Source organism: Engystomops pustulosus, chromosome 2 (assembly GCF_040894005.1).
Source record: "Engystomops pustulosus chromosome 2, aEngPut4.maternal, whole genome shotgun sequence".
NCBI classification, from domain to species: Eukaryota; Metazoa; Chordata; class Amphibia; order Anura; family Leptodactylidae; genus Engystomops; species Engystomops pustulosus.
This window is the reverse complement of record NC_092412.1, coordinates 131,693,124-131,711,359: the sequence shown is the minus strand read 5'-3', so window position 1 is coordinate 131,711,359 and position 18,236 is coordinate 131,693,124. Positions and strand designations below refer to the sequence as shown.

At 43.5% G+C, this 18,236-nt stretch overlaps 1 protein-coding gene across 1 annotated transcript in view; it reads left to right on the top strand.

Annotated features, from left to right (window-relative positions):
• The window catches only part of INTS2 (integrator complex subunit 2), a 48,161-nt gene extending 30,750 nt beyond the window's left edge, over nt 1-17,411 (top strand). Inside the window, exons 17-24 of the mRNA XM_072136445.1 lie at nt 118-319; nt 753-878; nt 960-1,161; nt 1,248-1,430; nt 1,671-1,778; nt 7,157-7,262; nt 7,691-7,867; nt 16,397-17,411. Coding sequence (XP_071992546.1) covers nt 118-319; nt 753-878; nt 960-1,161; nt 1,248-1,430; nt 1,671-1,778; nt 7,157-7,262; nt 7,691-7,867; nt 16,397-16,569 — 1,277 coding nt within the window. The 3' untranslated portion in view covers nt 16,570-17,411. The remainder of the gene's footprint in view (nt 1-117; nt 320-752; nt 879-959; nt 1,162-1,247; nt 1,431-1,670; nt 1,779-7,156; nt 7,263-7,690; nt 7,868-16,396) is intronic.
• Nucleotides 17,412-18,236: the final 825 nt, after the last annotated feature.

The following is an 18,236-nucleotide window of genomic DNA, read 5'->3' as shown; positions in this document are numbered from 1 at the left end:
TCATAGACTATGTAGGAAAAGCTGTTATTGTTGTTTAATGTATACAGTTTTTAGTTTTTATATGTACATGTGTTTCACTGAGTGTTTTTCTTTTTTTTTTTTTTTTTTTTTTTAAAGCATTTTTACAGCTTCAGAGCAACCATACACAGGTGATGCAGATTCTAGAGCACTTGACCCTGCTGTGTGCCAGTGACCTTATCCCATATGCTGAAGTTCTCACTGCCAATATGAGCCAACTACTGAATGTCAGTGTTGCACGTAGGTTACTACAGACAGTAAACAAGCTTTGGATGACATTGAACACTGTGATGCCAAGAAGGTAATGTTCTGACCATTCATTTAGGTTGTCATTCTGGTTTAATCCGTTTATCTATTGATATATTTCATAGTTGAGCCCCCATAGCTGTGTTTTCCTTGTAAAATATATAGTCCTAATCAATGCTATGTCATTGAGAGAGGCTGCAAGCTCTGTCATCACACAAGGGAACAACTGAACGATCACATTATAAGAGCTGGACCCTTTGTTATATCGCTAAAAGCAGTCATAGAATTGTAAGCTGAGGATAGATGACAGTGTAGCCTAGGATGGTGAAATTGAAAGTTAAAAATTTAGCTTGTGAAGGGAGAAAATTACTGCATGATGGAGATTGAGGTTTCACTTTTATTACTCAAGGCAAGTAGACACACAAACTCACTTGTTCCAAAGTGTCAGCAACAATTTAAAAATAAATGTATCCATTTTTTTTTTTCAGGCTGTGGGTGATGACTGTGAATGCATTACAGCCTTCATTAAAATTGGCTCGGAGTCATAAGTACACTCAGAATGATCTGATGATTGACCCTTTAATTGTCTTGCGCTGTGATGCTCGAGTCCTAAGGTAAGTTTCGTCCTGTGGCTTAAGAGTTTTGAGTTATTTGCCTGTTTGCATTCTACCATATTGCTCTTTCTGTTTTGCCAGGTGCCCACCTCTTATGGATATCACATTACACATGCTTAATGGCTACCTTTTAGCATCTAAAGCTTACCTAAACTCTTATCTAAAAGAAACTGCAGACCAAGATATTAAATCTTCTCCCAGTAATGCAATGGCTATGCAAGGTCAGACAGAAACTATGGAGGTTACAAGAGAAGAGCTTAAAAATGCACTGCTTTCAGCCCAGGTAACAGCATCATCTTGCATAATTGTTCTTACTGTACAGCACCATGTGCACCGACCTCTAATAAAATTGAAATACTGTCACTTTAGGATAGTGCTGCTGTTCAGATCTTGCTGGAGGTTTGCCTTCCATCTGAGGACAAGAGTCCAGAGCAGCTGGAAATGGAAGACAGTCTACTGTGCAACCTACGAGAAGTACAGTGTCTCATTTGTTGTCTCCTGCACCAGATGTTTATTGCAGACCCAAACATTGCAAAACTTGTACATTTTCAGGTATGTATGATATTGAAAAATAAAGGAGCACACTGCTATCACAGAGAAAGTAGCTTTAAAAATGTCTGCATGCTTATTTTAATTCTATGGAGTGTGCAGCTATTCAGTAATTGGTCTCCATTCTTTACGGCTAACCTATACACCATTTCATACAAAGCCATTGACTCTGAATACAGCATACAATTGACTTAATGTGAACTTAAGCTAAAGGTTATTTCCTCTTTCTACCCTCTCACGCAGGGCTACCCTTGTCAGCTTCTGCCTCTGACAGTAGCAGGAATCCCATCAATGCACATCTGTCTTGATTTTATTCCTGAGCTTATTGCTCAGCCAGAGCTGGAGAAACAGGTAACGTGAAAATTTGGACTATTAAACCAATGTCCATGTGTTTGCAAATGCACATAATCTATATGCATGGGTTCTAACAGCTCTTATTAAGCTGAAATAAGTAGATCAAGGATCATTATAATAGTATGACAGTCTAAGGCAGTGATGGCGTACCTATGGCACAGGTGCCAGAGGCGGCACTCAGGGACCTTTCTGTGGGCACCCAGGCTGTCGCCCCAGGACAAAGTTCGACAGACAGGGCTTAAATCTTCCTTCAGTCTTGGACAATTATAATGCAGCTCTTGGTACTCTTTTAAAGTGACGTATCTTTGACTGATTGGAACTGCAAGAGGAGTAAGAAGGTGTGAACAGGGCCAAAATATTTTTGGAGGTCCTACTACTGGCCCCATGATTCTTCCTGTACAGAGAGACACTGGAGAGAAGCTACAATGATGTCTGAATTTGCCTTCCTGCTTTCAACTGTATTGGTGTCCTCAGGGGGCCAATACGATTAACTGTTGTGGAACAAAAGAGAGCAATAAATTACTGTTTAAATTGTCAAGTTGGCACTCAATAAGTAAGTAGGTTTTGGTTGAAGTTTGGGCACTCGGTCTCTAAAAGGTTTGCCATAACTGGTCTAAGGGATTATGGAGGCTACTGTCATGCCTACATTTGTGTTAGAGACCACCTTAAAGGGGTTTTCCCATGAGACCGGTCCTAACTTGCTGATCAGTGGGGGGGGTCTCAGTGCTGAAATCCCAGCGGATCACAAAAACGAGTTGTCAGTCGGACCCCTCTTCGCTCCGTCAGACTAATGGAGTGGATCGCTGTGCAAGACCGCTCTGCTCCATTAATCTCTAAGGAGCTGATGGGAGATCGCAGAGCACAGCACTCAGCAATTTCCGTCAGCTCCATAGAGATTAATGGAGCAGAACGGTCATGCTCGGCCCTCTGTACCATTAGTCTGACAGAGCAACGAGGGGTCTGACTGAGGTTTGTGGAACACCGTCGGACACACAGTTTTCGTGGGGGTCTCAGCACTGAGAACCCCACTGATCAGCAAGTTAGGCCCTAACTTTTGTTCATGGGAAAACCCCTTTAAAGGACACTTGTTACCAGCTCTCAGTAACTAATTCTGTCACCAGAGCAAGGATTATCAGCATTATTCCATCGCCTTTTTACTCCATCACCCTTTTTCAGGTTCAACTACAGACAAAAGGGTGCATGTACTTTTGCAATAATGTAAAGTGAAATTGAAAGTGTTTCCTGCAAGTGTTTCCCGTCTGGAGGGGGGCAGAATTTTGGAAGCAAAATTCTGGTGTCATACTAAGGAGTTTCCACTTGCACAATCCATATATCATATGAATGGGTGCTCAACAGAACCGGAGATATCCACCCTTAAAGTTACAATTGGCAATAAAAAGCTGTACATAAAAATCAACTTTTTAGTGCAAGGAGCTTTTTAAGGGTGGATATCTCTGGATGGAGATTCTCCTGTTTAATTTGACACCAGAATAGTCTTTCTAGATGCCAGGATTCAGGAGATGTAGCCCTTTGAAGTTTGCAGAAAGGATTTTTTTTTACATCATGACCGTGGCAATCTGTCACAATAAAAGCTGTTGGATATTTTCGTAGAGTGGTATTGAAGGGGTTAATTAACCTTGGGCACTTAGTGAAAGTTATGTTCCCTCTCCTCCTGCTAATGTCTGTGTGTAATATATAGTAAAGCATTGCTAGTGTTTGTGCTTTATCTGCTGCCTGTGAGAGATAATCAGATGCACAAGTACATGACATGCTCTATTCTCCTATACACGTGTGATCGACAGACATCAACTACACAAGTACCTGACATGCTCTCTCCTCCTATAAACATGTGAGAGACAGACATGAGCTACACAAGTACCTGAAATGCCCTCTTTCCCTATACACATGTGAGAGACGGTCATCAGCTACACAAGTACCTGACAGGGTCTCTTCTCCTATACACATGTGAGAGACAGAGTATGTCCGGTACTTGTGTAACTGATGTCTGTCTCTCACATGTGTATAGGGGAAGAGCAAATGTCAGGTACTTGTGTATAGGAAGACAGAGCATGCCAGGTACTTGTGTAACTGATGTCTGCATCTCTCACATGTGTATAGGAAGACAGAGCATGCCAGGTACTTGTGTAACTGATGTCTGTCTTCCTATACACATGTGAGAGATGCAGACATCAGTTACACAAGTACCTGACAGGGTCTCTTCTCCTATACACATTTGAGAGATACAGACATCAGTTGCACAAGTACCTGACATGCTCTCTCTTCCTATACACATGTGAGAGACCCAGACATCAGCTACACCAGCACCTGACATGCTCTGTCTTTCTATACACATGTGAGAGATACAGACATCAGTTGCACAAGTACCTGACATGCTCTCTCCTCCTATACACATGTGAGAGACACAGACATCAACTACACAAATACCTGGCATGCTCTCTTCTCCCATATACATGTAATAACAGCAGGGGGGGTGTAGCACAACCAAGTATTAATAGAGCCAATGCACAATTAACCGAAAACACAACAAGAAAAAGAATGCATTCAAAAGGCTCATGTATGATGCAAAAGTATAAATCCAAGTTTATTCCAAAAAATTATTTGACAAGACAGACAATCAAAGAACAGACATTTAAAATCAATTAAAAATCACTATGTACAAGAATACATACAGTCACCCAGTTTGGTGAACTGTAAACAACCTCCTGACCAACACAAAATGAGTGATGCAAGGCCTGCCTGACTGTTCAATAATAAAATGAAGGCTATATTGCTAAATGCCCAAGGAACACAGTATCACCGGGTAGGTGTGTAAATGCCGAGAGAATATTACCAACCTCAGGACCCTTTGAAAAGATGGAATGATATTGCTACAGGGTAAGCATGTTGACAAAGGGGTAACGAGAGGATGGAGAGTAAGGGTACCCAAGCAAAGGTGTCAGCGGTGAGCCTAAGAGCAGTCAGGAGAGGCACAGGTGGTCAGGGGAGCCCGCCACCCCTGACCACCTGTGCCTCTCCTAACTGCTCTTAGGCTCACCGCTGACACCTTTGCTTGGGTACCCTTACTCTCCATCCTCTCGTTACCCCTTTGTCAACATGCTTACCCTGTAGCAATATCATTCCATCTTTTCAAAGGGTCCTGAGGTTGGTAATATTCTCTCGGCATTTACACACCTACCCGGTGATACTGTGTTCCTTGGGCATTTAGCAATATAGCCTTCATTTTATTATTGAACAGTCAGGCAGGCCTTGCATCACTCATTTTGTGTTGGTCAGGAGGTTGTTTACAGTTCACCAAACTGGGTGACTGTATGTATTCTTGTACATAGTGATTTTTAATTGATTTTAAATGTCTGTTCTTTGATTGTCTGTCTTGTCAAATAATTTTTTGGAATAAACTTGGATTTATACTTTTGCATCATACATGAGCCTTTTGAATGCATTCTTTTTCTTGTTGTGTTCTCCCATATACATGTGATCGACAGACATCAGGTACACAAGTACCTGACATGCTCTCTCCTCCTATACACATATGAGAGATACAGACATCAGCTACACCAGCACCTGACATGCTCTCTCCGCCTATAAACATGTGAGAGACAGACATGAGCTACACAAGTACCTGACATGCCCTCTTCTCCTATACACATGTGAGACACAGACATCAGCTGCACAAGTACCTGACAGGGTCTCTTCTCCTATATACATGTTAGAGACAGAGTATGTCCGGTACTTGTGTAACTGATGTCTGTCTCTCACATGTGTATAGGGGAAGAGCACATGTCAGGTACTTGTGTATAGGAAGACAGACATCAGTTACACAAGTACCTGACATGCTCTGTCTTCCTATACACATGTGAGAGATACAGACATAAGCTACACGAGTACCTGACCTGCTCTCTTCTCCTATACACAGACATCAACTACACAAATACCTGGCATGCTCTCTTCTCCCATATACATGTGATCGAGAGACATCAGTTACACAAGTACCTGGCATGCTCTGTCTTCCTATACACATGTGAGAGATGCAGACATCAGTTACACAAGTACCTGACCTGCTCTCTTCTCTTATACACAGACATCAACTACACAAGTACCTGGCATGCGCTCTCCTCCCATATACACATGTGAGAGACAGACATCAACTACACAAGTACCTGGCATGCTTTCTTCTCCCATATACATGTGATCGACAGACATCAGTTACTCAAGTACCTGACATGCTCTCTCTTCCTATACACATGTGAGAGACCCAGACATCAGCTACACCAGCACCTGACATGCTCTGTCTTTCTATACACATGTGAGAGACACAGACATAAGCTACACAAGTACCTGACATGCTCTCTTCTCCTATACACAGACATCAACTACACAAATACCTGGCATGCTCTCTTCTCCCATATACATGTGATCGCATACGCATGTGAGAGACACAGACATCAGACTCTCTTCTCCTATTAAAAAAAAATATTTGGCCTTATTTCTCATGCACACAGGCTACAGGGGTTGTGGCAGCCAGAACCAAAAGTATCACATTATCATACAGGCTATCAGTCAAGCACTGGAGGTGTGGCTGTGCCTGACACTCATGAATAAGCTGGACTGCTGAATATGAAAATGGCTGCTTAGACCCATCTCGGGTCATTAGCATACAGCTTAAAGTCTTGATGGTTTGAGCTTACAGACATGTAGGGACAGGGGAAATGCTTTCTAATTGCAGTGTATGAAAATATATTTGGTTTGTCTGACAGGTTCTCTTTAAATCGAAAGGTACTTTAATATGAGCGGCGGCTCACAGACATACATAAGAAATGTGGGGAATATCTATACCTTGAACTGGTCGCAATTAACTTGTTGTAGAAATGTTAGAGGAAGTAAAACAGAATTAAATTTTTACAGACAACATCATCAGAGTTTTCAGGAACACTACGGAAAGGCACACGCTTCTCCATTACAAAAGCTACCATCCAGGGCATGTCAAAAGGACCCTCCCATACAGTCGATGCAATTTTAAAAGAGCAAGCAGAGGACACAGAGGAGGGATTCTTAACTTCCTCTGATAGAATCCGCGTACAGTAGAGCAGCTGAAACAAATAAACACAATTTTAAGACCCGGTATAAACAGAAAGGAGGAGACAACTTATGATTGTTTCACTTTTTCCTTTGATTTTACTCACCTGGGAGATCCAATCGGAACAGCCATTTATAAAATCTGGCATATGATCGAAAGTGACACGGCTATTTCACATCACGTCAGTTTATAAGTTACTAATCTGGTTCTACTTTCTCTTGTATGCATCAGTAAATATATCAAGAGGCCTACATTAACATATTCTATTTTAATATTGCAGATATTTGCAATCCAGCTTCTTTCACACTTGTGTATTCAGTATGCATTGCCCAAATCTCTCAGTATGGCTCGCTTGGCTATAAATGTTATGGGGACCCTCATCACAGGTATATTTATCTTTTTACTTTTTTATCTTTTTATCTATTCTGTTTTTATATAAAAGATCGAAGCTGACTTTGTGTGTATCATGGAGGTTGCGATATGATACTTGTTTCTCAGATATCAACCTTCCACTTTTCCTATTCACATAATAATTTTAATACCCAAAGTGCTATGCTTCCTGTCAAATTCTCTATTGTGTGATTTATATAAAATTGAATTCTGATACACCACACAACTGCAGTAGTACCAGTGAATAGGCAGAACAGGGAGTCTGGGAGGAAACCATTTTAAACATTCATGTCAGAGCTCTAATATCCGATGGGGGTATAGTTTTTGACGATTTTTGATGTCCCACCCACAAAAATGTTTTTGTTTTATTTTTATATTCTTCAGGATTGTTTTCAAGATATAATATTTCCTTGTCTTGTTGCAGTGTTGACTCAAGCCAAACGTTTTTCATTCTTTATGCCAACGCTGCCTTGTTTGGTATTGTTCTGCCAAACTTTCCCTCCATTATATGAAGATATCATGTCACTACTCATACAGATTGGGCAGGTCTGTGCATCAAATGTAGCCACTCAGACAAGAGATGTTGACCCCATTATTACACGTAAGTTTATTGAAGTATATGGTGAATTTACACTGCTCATTTGTATCTGTCTGCAGGAGCTTTGCCCACAGCATTTATATGAATACTGATCTCGGGTGTTAGCTGTGCAATGCGCATAGGCTGAGCTCTCTTCCTACAGCCCTTGCAGCATCATGATGTAATAGTGTATGATTTTGTGACAAGTGGTTAAGTTGTTATAAAACTTCTATCAATTTTTATATGCAGGGATTCAAATACTCTAGTCCCTTTCACCAGAAAAGTGCCAAAAACAAACTTTTTCCGTACCCCAGGGTAAATCCCAAGTCAAAAAACTAGTCCTTCCGGAGTGACTTTCAACAGAGTAGAAAATGGGACTTGCAAAAAAGAGAAGAACAGCTGGGGGGGCACTGCACTTAGGCGACCTTTAACCACTAGTAGCAATAAATCACGTTTCGCAAAACATCTTTGGGGGCCCGACTGGTTGGGTAGTGGGGCGGTGCTCTAGCTTAAATTGTCCATAGGAGTGCAGGTAAACATTCAAATGAGAAAAAAGAAGTAAAGCTGGCACTCACCGATTAAAAATCCAAAACTTTATTCCAACACGGTTAAAACAACATAGTTGCAGGAGGGAAGTAAAGAGCTGCAGGAGCCCACAGAAGGCGACTGTCCGTTTCGCGCTTCAGAAGCGCTTAATCCTGCCTCCTAGAAAACGGCACCTTTGCTTAAGAATGGATTGACACTCATGCCCATGATCCTCTTTCAGTGTACTTATTTCACTTTCCAAATGGAACTAAACCACTTATGCAACGCTTCTCTTACCTGGTAGGTCTGTTTAGGGATGAATCCCACAGTGGAGACCATTTTCACTTTAACTCTTAAAGGGGTTCTCCAGTCATAGAAAGTTAGACCCTATTCAGTAACTTGCTGATCGGCTGGGGTCTCATTGATGGCTTCTCTACTCATCTCTATGCATTGACTAAGGCTACATTCACATGAACGTATGGGGGGGCGTATATACATAGCCCATAGAAAGACATGTCCTATCTTTCAACAGAATACGACGCCGTGCGCTGTGTATTCCTATGGAGAGGGGCGGGGGTGAGCAGTGCTCATCCCCTACTTCGCTCCCCGGCGCCGATGTATGCTTAGTACGGCGAGCATACATCCTGTGAATGTAGCCTAAGATTTCAAAGTATAGCATTCTATCTCTGTGAGTGCCGTAGAGATGAGCGGCGTAGACGGCGCATGTGCGACTGCCTGGCTGTTCTGATCATCTTGAGTGCAACAGACCCCCACCGATCAGCAGAGGATAGGGCCTAAGTTTCTATGAGTGGAGAACCTTTTTAACATCTTGGCTCTCTTTTTTTTTTTTTGTTTGCGTGTCGGTTTTTTGCTCGCCCCCTTCAAAAACCCATGATGTTTTTTTTCTTGCATTTACTGAGCGATCTGGGGGCTTGTTTTCTGGGTAACAAATTGTACTGCCTAGTGTCAGTATTTAACATTTTATGCAGTGTACCAAAAAAGCATTTTGCATAATTATCTTGTGGGATCTTTTTTTTCACTGTGCGCTCCAGATGATATCTGCCTTTAATCCTTTGGGCATGATTTGGTAAAATCATATGGATACCAAATTTATATAGGTTTTATTGTGTTTTAATAGTTTGAAAGAAGTATAAACCTTGTGTACCAAGAAAAAATCTTAATTTTCCCCCTCTCACCACGACAGCACCCAACCAGAGAGAGGGATCCGCCCCCAGGGACAGGAAACCCAGACTTCAAATTCTGCGGTACGCCCCATCTCCTTCAGTGGTTTCCTGTCCCTGACGGGGGATCCAGTGAGTCTCGGTGAGACTCAGGAGTCGCGGTGAGAGGGGGGAATGGGAGTCCCAGGTACCCCCAGGTGGCTGCACAGGTCCCCCGCCGAGGCTTACCGGAGGGTGGTCACTCGGCGGCGGTGAAGAGGTGAAGGCTGCGAGGTGCAGCGCAGTCTGTGGGTGCGGGCGGACTCCGGCACGCCTCCGATCCGGAGTGGAGGCGTGTGTGTGGAAGGGCGGCTGAGCGCTGGCCTCTTCCTCTGCGATGGTCTTCCCCAAAATGGCGCCGGCTCCACTTCCGGTGAGGACCGGAAGTGACGCGCCGCCCAGCGTCCACATGGGAGATGACGTCAGACGCGGTAATTTTAAAAGGAGATCCCACACAGGAGTCCTGTGTGTTGTTTCTAGCACCCACAGCCAGCCACAGGAGTTGCTCCAGTCGTGGATGAAAACGGAGCTGTATCCTCACCACTGAATAAGATGAGTTCTAATGAAGGTGGTAGAGAGTCGGTGGACACCGCTACGGTAAAGTTTGAGTAGGGGGATAGTCCGCTGATTGGTGAGTGTGGCCTTACCATGCCTTTAAACTGGTTCTGATGATGTCTTATGTGATTCTTATTTTAGAGGGAAGAATCTCGTAAGGGGAAAGCCACTGTAAAGTCTAAGCATCATGCATGTAGAATCTGTGGAGATAATCTGCCTGACTCTTATTTAAAACCTAACTGTGACCAGTGTGTTCAGCGCCTGTTAGCACAAGAGCAGTCGACCTTGTTTGAATCCATGCGTATGCTAATCCAGCAGGAAGTGCGTAGTTCTGTGCAAGAAATAAGGAGATCCCTCAGGTCAGAGAATTCCCCAGGCACTTCCAGGCAACTTGAAGATTCTGGCCCTAGTTCGGGAGAATCATCTGAGTCAGAGGAGGAGGACAGGTCAGGCAGACCCCTGTTTCCTATAGAGGATATTGATCATCTAGTAAAATTAGTAAGATCAACTATGGAGTTAGAAGATGAAAAAGAAGAATGCTCTGTAACAGACGTTATGTTCCAGGGTCTAGGAGAAAAGAAGAGAAAGGTTTTTCCTATCCATGAGAATATTTCCTCCCTTATCCAGGCAGAATGGCGCAAGGCAGACAAGAAGGTTTTTATCCCTAGAGCTATGAAGCGGAAGTATCCCTTTCCTGAGAAGGAGACAGAGATTTGGGACAAGGCGCCAAAAGTAGATGTTGCCGTGTCTAAAGTGTCTAGAAAGAGTGCGCTTCCAGTTGAGGATTCAGGTGTGCTTAAAGATCCTATGGATAAGAAGGCAGATGGCTTCTTAAGGCGTTCCTGGGAGGCAGCAGCGGGCGCATTCAAACCCAATGTCGCGGCTACATGCGTCTCTAGGTCTCTTTTTGTTTGGCTTTCCCAGCTGGAGGAGAAGATTAAGGCTGGTGCATCCAGGTCACATCTCATCTCGGAGGTTACCACTGCACAGAAGGCCTCTGCCTTCTTAGCCGATGCCTCGGTGGACGCCTTAAGGTTATCGGCAAGATCGGTAGCCTTATCTAATTCTGCCAGAAGGGCCTTATGGCTGAAAAACTGGACAGGTGACCTCCCATCTAAAAGTCATCTATGTAGTATTCCCTGTGAAGGGGAATTCTTGTTTGGGTCTGCACTAGACAACATCTTGGAAAAGGCAGCTGACAGGAAGAGAGGTTTTCCTAGTACAAGGCCTCAAGAGAGGAAGTTTTTTCGCCCCTCAAGGCGATTTAGATCTCCTCAGAGATCCGGAGACAAGAAGGAGGGGTGGCGACCCTCTAGGAGGTCTAAGGGATTCATGTTTTCCCGGCCTCAGGATTCCAGTAAACGTCCCGGTCAGCAATGACGCCAGGGGTCCTGTGGGGGGAAGGCTCTCCCTGTTCAAGGCGGAGTGGAGCAAGATTTCAGGGAGCAAGTGGATTTTGGGGATCATACAAGATGGCCTAAAATTACCTTTTCTATCCCCTCCCCCACAGCGTTTCAAGATAACCTCAGTGGCCGGAAGAGCAGAAAGACAGGCTCTAGAGACCGAAGTAAGATCCCTATTGGAAAAGGAGGTGCTACGGCAGGTGCCACTGCAGGATCGAGGGACAGGATTTTATTCAACCCTGTTCCTTATAAAGAAACCGGACGGAACATTCCGGACCATTATAAATTTAAAACCACTAAACTGCTACCTAAAAGTGGAAAAGTTCAAGATGGAATCGATAAAGTCAACCGTAAACCTGCTCTTTCAGGATTGTTTTATGGCTTCCATAGACTTAGCGGATGCTTATTACCACGTCCCTATTCATCCGGACAGTCAGAGATTCCTGAGAGTGGCGGTGAGGATGGACGGCAAGATAGAGCACTTCCAATTCAGAGCTCTGCCCTTTGGAGTGGCGATAGCACCGAGAGTTTTCACAAAACTAATATCGGAGGTGGGAGCCTACATACGGAAATATCAGGGCACCTTTGTGCCATATCTGGACGACTTCCTGCTGATCGCAGGTTCGGCAGAAGAGTTGCAGATCTTAATAAAGGTGGTGATGAAGATCCTACATCGCCTGGGCTGGATGGTAAATCTGAAGAAGTCCTCCCTCACTCCGGCCAGATCAAAGATATTTCTCGGCATCACATTAGATTCCACTCAGCAGAGATCTTTCCTTCCTCAGGACAAGGTGGTGAAGATAGTAGCCTCGGTGGAGAGGCTGTACAGACAGCCATCCCCTACCATAAGGGACATTATGAGGACTCTGGGTCTCTTTACAGCGGCAATTCCAGCGGTGTCTTGGGCGATGTATCACGCAAGGCCCTTACAGCTCTTCATGTTGGAGAACTGGAGGGGGGACCAGTCCTCCTTGGACCAGAGGATTACACTTCCTCAACAGATCCTGGATTCCCTGAGATGGTGGCTAAGAGAGGAGAACCTCCAGGCAGGCCGGCCTTGGAGAGAGGAGAACCCTCTATCCATGATTACGGATGCAAGCTCTACGGGTTGGGGAGCCCAGGTCAGGGGCCTCTTATTCCAGGGATCATGGAACGAAGAATCCAGGAAAAAGTCCTCAAATCACAGAGAACTAGAGGCCATCCTGCAGGCGATCAGACAAGCTCTGCCGATGATTCGGGGGACAGACCTGAAGATTGCCTCGGACAATGTCACAGCGGTGGCGTTCGTGAATCGCCAGGGAGGTACCCGAAGCGGGTCCTTAATGAACCTCTCGCATCAGATTCTAGAACTAGCGGAAGCCAATCTAAGATCAATATCGGCGGTTCATATAAGGGGCAAGGACAATCTGCAGGCAGACTTCCTAAGCCGTCATCTCTTACGTCAAGGAGAGTGGTCCCTGAATCGGAGGGTGTTCTCCAAGATAACCAGACTTTGGGGTCAACCAGAAGTGGATTTATTCGCCACAAGAAAGAACAGACAGGTCAGGCTCTTCTGCTCCCTAGACCCGAGAGACCGATCTTTAAGTCTGGATGCCTTCTCAATCAGGTGGAACTTCAGCCTAGCATATGCATTTCCACCCCTGTCTATTCTTCCAAGGGTTCTGAAGAAGATACGGCAAGACCAGGCCAGAGTTATTCTTATAGCCCCCTTCTGGCCCAGGAGGGCATGGTTCTCAGTATTGAGAGAGCTATCGATATCAGACCCTTGGATCCTCCCAGAGAGTCACGATCTCCTCTCCCAGGGCCCAGTATTCCACCCGCAGATTACGAACCTCCATCTGACGGCCTGGAATTTGAGAGGCGCATCTTGAGGGAAAAAGGCCTCTCGGACAAGGTAATTACAACCCTGCAGAAGAGTAGAAAAGTAGTTACCTCTAAAATCTATTTCAGGGTCTGGAGAGTATTCTCAGATTTTTGTTCCCCAGATAAAATAGACTTAGCTCATCCAAATATAGCTAAGATATTAGATTTCCTGCAAGCAGGATTAGATAAGGGCCTAAAACCTGCCACCCTTAAAGTTCAGATCTCTGCCCTTAGCTCCCTGTTTGAGTCTCCTTTAGCCTCTCATCCCTGGATATCTCGGTTCATAAAAGCGGCATCTCGTATGACCCCCTTTAGGAGATGTACGGTGCCCCCCTGGGACCTCACTCTGGTATTAAATTATCTGATAAGAGATCCTTTTGAGCCCCTGGAGTCTTGTTCACTAAAATGGCTGACCATTAAAGTTGTATTTTTGGTAGCAATCACTTCAGCCCGTAGGGTTGGAGAGATATCGTCTCTGTCATGTAGAGCGCCTTTTCTCAAGATCTTGGATGACAGAGTAGTTCTGATGACAGACCCGGCCTTTTTACCAAAGGTAGTCTCTAGATTCCATAGATCCCAGGAGATCAGGCTCCCATCCTTCTGCAGTAACCCTTCTACAGATAGGGAGAGGGAGTTTAACAAATTAGATGTTAAAAGGGCCATTGAGCTATATTTGGATAGGACTAAAGATTGGAGAAAATCTGATAGTCTTTTTGTTCTTTTTGGTGGCAAGAATAGGGGGCAGAAGGCCTCAGCGGTAGTTATAGCTAGATGGATTAGGCAAGCCATTAGCTCCGCTTATTTAGCAGCCGGTCAGCCGATACCAGAAGGTCTAAAAGCCCATTCCACTAGAGCAGTTTCTTCCTCATGGGCAGAATTTAGAGAGGTGTCGGTTAATCAGATTTGTCAGGCTGCCACTTGGTCTTCTCCACACACTTTTTATAGGCACTATAGGCTAAATGTAGCAGGTGCACAGGAACTTTCCTTTGGGCGAAGGGTTCTTTCTTCGGTTGTCCCTCCCTAAGGGATTTCATCTATGTTATTCTCTCTGGTTGGGTGCTGTCGTGGTGAGAGGGGGAAACCGGTAATTACTCACCGGTAATTGTGTTTCCTTGAACCACGACAGCACCCTGGTTATTCCCTCCCTTGTAAATTCTTTTCACACTTGGGTGTTAAATGTTATGTGTATGTCACAGAGGTGTGAGATTCTCTCATTGAGAGTGATGCTGAATGATACGGTGGTCAGAATTAATCAAGAACATTAAGTCCCATACAGTCTCTGTAATCCACTGAAGGAGATGGGGCGTACCGCAGAATTTGAAGTCTGGGTTTCCTGTCCCTGGGGGCGGATCCCTCTCTCTGGTTGGGTGCTGTCGTGGTTCAAGGAAACACAATTACCGGTGAGTAATTACCGGTTTTCCCAATTCTGACACCAATAACTTTTTCTTACTTCAGTTTGCGGCGCTCTGCAAGGTGTAATTTTTTTTTTTTTGTAGGACATGACTTTTTCATTGCTGATCATTTGATGGGTATCACCACATCCCAAAAGTCATTTATGGTTTTTTTTTTTTTTACACTGTTTCAGCCCCCCTAGATCCCTTTAATCCTAGGGGTTTTATTGTTCTTGTCATGCATTGCAATACAACTGTAGGGCAGATATGCTACTGATCTGTAAGCAGCTGCCTTGGGAAGTCTGTGACTAAGCTGCATAGTGACCTAGCCCCCTGAAGACGTCATGGGTGGCAGGGATAAAATTCATGTCCAGCATTGCCGGAGACCTTTAAATAGTTAATACCCTTGATTGTTGCCAGCATTGACTGTAGATTTAAGAGCTTGGTGTTTGCTGCAATATGCATCCCAAAAAGTATCACTAAAACGATCCTTTACTGCTCCCCGAAGCGCGCCGTAATAGCATGTGCACGTCGGGTGTCTGTGCATGGAGATGGCTCACATTTATATATTCACATTTGCCATTTGCCACATTCTGCGTGAGACTATCGTGTTGCACCATAAGTGCTTCCTTCTGGGATGTGAAAAAAGCTTATGGAAAAGTGAATCCTTTGCATTAAATCCATTGTTTGAAGAAAGTCAAATCTTCTACTCCCAAAGGTCCAATTTTCTACTACCGTATATACTAAGTGAATACGGTATACTAAGATATATATACTAAGTGAATAATGAGTCAATTAAAAAAAATTAAAAAATAATACTCACCCTCTGGCTCCCGGATCCGTGGCGGCGGCTCCCGCTTCTCTTTGCATTCTTCACTAGTGGGCCCACACTATGAGGCGGCGGTGTCACCCACCCGCCGGCATCTCGCATGGACGCGACTGCCGGCTGGTGAAGAATGCAGAGAGAAGCCGGCGCCGAGGACCAGGAGCCGTGCCGAGTATTAAAGGTGAATATCGTCAGAGGATGAGTATTAAGTTTATTTTTTTTAATTAGCTTGGAATACTTGGGGCAGGGCAGGCTGTATACTACACCCTCGGCTTAAACTCGAGTCAATAGGTTTTCCCAGTTTTTGGTGGTAAAATTAGGGGTCTCGGCTTATACTCGGGTCGGCTTATACTCGAGTGTATACGGTATGTTAAAAGCTATTGTCGAAGGACATGTTAATTCTGATTTGGGGAGTACCCTGGAGCCTGTAATAAGTTTCTAAGTGCCACTGCTGAGTTCCCAGCACTATTGCTTTCTGTTGTGTTCTTCCATTGCGTTCAGTTCTTATCGTAGTATCAGTATTTAGTTGAGCTTGTTTTACTACAGAATAGAACGAGGTGAAAAGCAAAAAGAATCCATAAATCCATATTACAAATGTAGAAAAAGTGTAGAACATGCAAATAATTCATAATATATATATAATATAGAATTCTGGAGCTGCAGAAGTGTAGATACATGATCAAGTCTTTGATCAGTTCTTGATATGTTCCATGTAGGTCCTATACTGTTTGGCTTGTGCATCATTCAGTTTCTATTTTTTTTTCCCCCAGGTTTACAGCAGCTTAAAGAGAAACCAAAAGAACTCTCAAGTGCATTTAACCTTTTCCCTCTACCGGTTTCTGCAATAAAAGATTTGGAGAGTTTGGATCCAGATGTCCAACTTTGCCATCAAGTAGAGAGTACCATCATTGATATAATAAATATGAGTGTCACTAGTGTGTAAACATTTTATGACTATTTTAGACGTGGAGAAGCAGAAGGAGGATTGAAGTGATTACACCACAAGTCATAGTAGCTCTGATACTATGAATATTATAACATGCTACTGAAGTTTGGAGATCTATATGCAAGAAATTTAAATAGGTCTACAAACCTTCTGCTTAGAAACTTGACGTAACCTGAATTATAAAAATCAATAGGCAATTGACTACATGCCTACATGCATGGAACAGAGCTGGTAAGATCATGGTTTAACCAGCATTTACCCATATCCTAACACAAATTTAAAGCTGTTCCTGAATTGGTATGTGTTGCGTGCTTGGCATAGAATATAGTAGACATGATGAAATTCCTACTATGACCATTTTGTTAATGCACTGCTTCCATGGTATACTGGGTGTAAAGAGGATTGCTGTAAAAAAAAAAAAAAAAAAAGTTTAAAGCTAAGTGGGACGACTATGTTTTACCCCATTCGTTGTAAAACCTATGCTGCAGACAGATGCTTTATGGAAAAACAGCAATCTCTATCACTTTTTAAATTTCTTTTATATTTTTCTAGAAATATGTTTATGTTAATGTCATTTGCCTATGAAATTAAAATGGCACTCTGGACAAACGCTGAGTATCCAGCAGCTCCTCAAAAGTCTGCAGTATTTACAATGCTGAATTGTATTGCAGTAGATGGATCTCTATTTATTAAGCACATGGACATTTGATGAAATAACATATTGCCCCATTTGAACATATTCACTAAATGCAGTCTTTGTTTTTCAGGTTTTTCACCTTGTAGAAAGTCTAATGTAAATTGCTGTAAAATAAATTTGTATTTTTATTTGTATCTGTTAACTATGGTACTTTGAAAAAAATATTCTAATATTCATCTGAGTGTGATACATCTCAGTCATATTCCTGCTAAGATTGGGGGAGACAAGTGTTAAATTTGTTGCAGCATGAGACTGTCTAGTCTATCATTGTGTCAGAAGGTGCCAAGATACGACTAAATAGTCTTAAAGTACTTTGATTTATCATCCAGTATCAGTTAGTTGGTTTTAATTAGTTGGTTGACTTAAATTTTTTTGGTGCACAGATTTTTCTTGAGACCATGTCCTCTGCGAGTTTGGAAGAAGATGCCCATCTTCCCTCTGAGCTACACTTACTGGCCACTTTATTAGGTACACCTGTCCAACTGCTCGTTAACACTTAATTTCTAATCAGCCAATCACATGGCGGCAACTCAGTACATTTAGGCATGTAGACATGGTCAAGACAATCTCCTGCAGTTCAAACCGAGCATCAGTATGGGGAAGAAAGGTGATTTGAGTGCCTTTGAACGTGGCATGGTCGTTGGTGCCAGAATGGCTGGTCTGAGTATTTCAGAAACTGCTGATCTATTGGGATTTTCACGCACAACCATCTCTAGGGTTTACAGAGAATGGTCCGAAAAAGAAAAAACATCCAGTGGGCGGCAGTTCTGTGGGCGGAAATGCCTTGTTGATGCCAGAGGAGAATGGGCAGACTGGTTCGAGCTGATAGAAAGGCAACAGTGACTTAAATCGCCACCCGTTACAACCAAGGTAGGCAGAAGAGCATCTCTGAACGCACAGTACGTCGAACTTTGAGGCAGATGGGCTACAGCAGCAGAAGACCACACCGGGTGCCACTCCTTTCAGC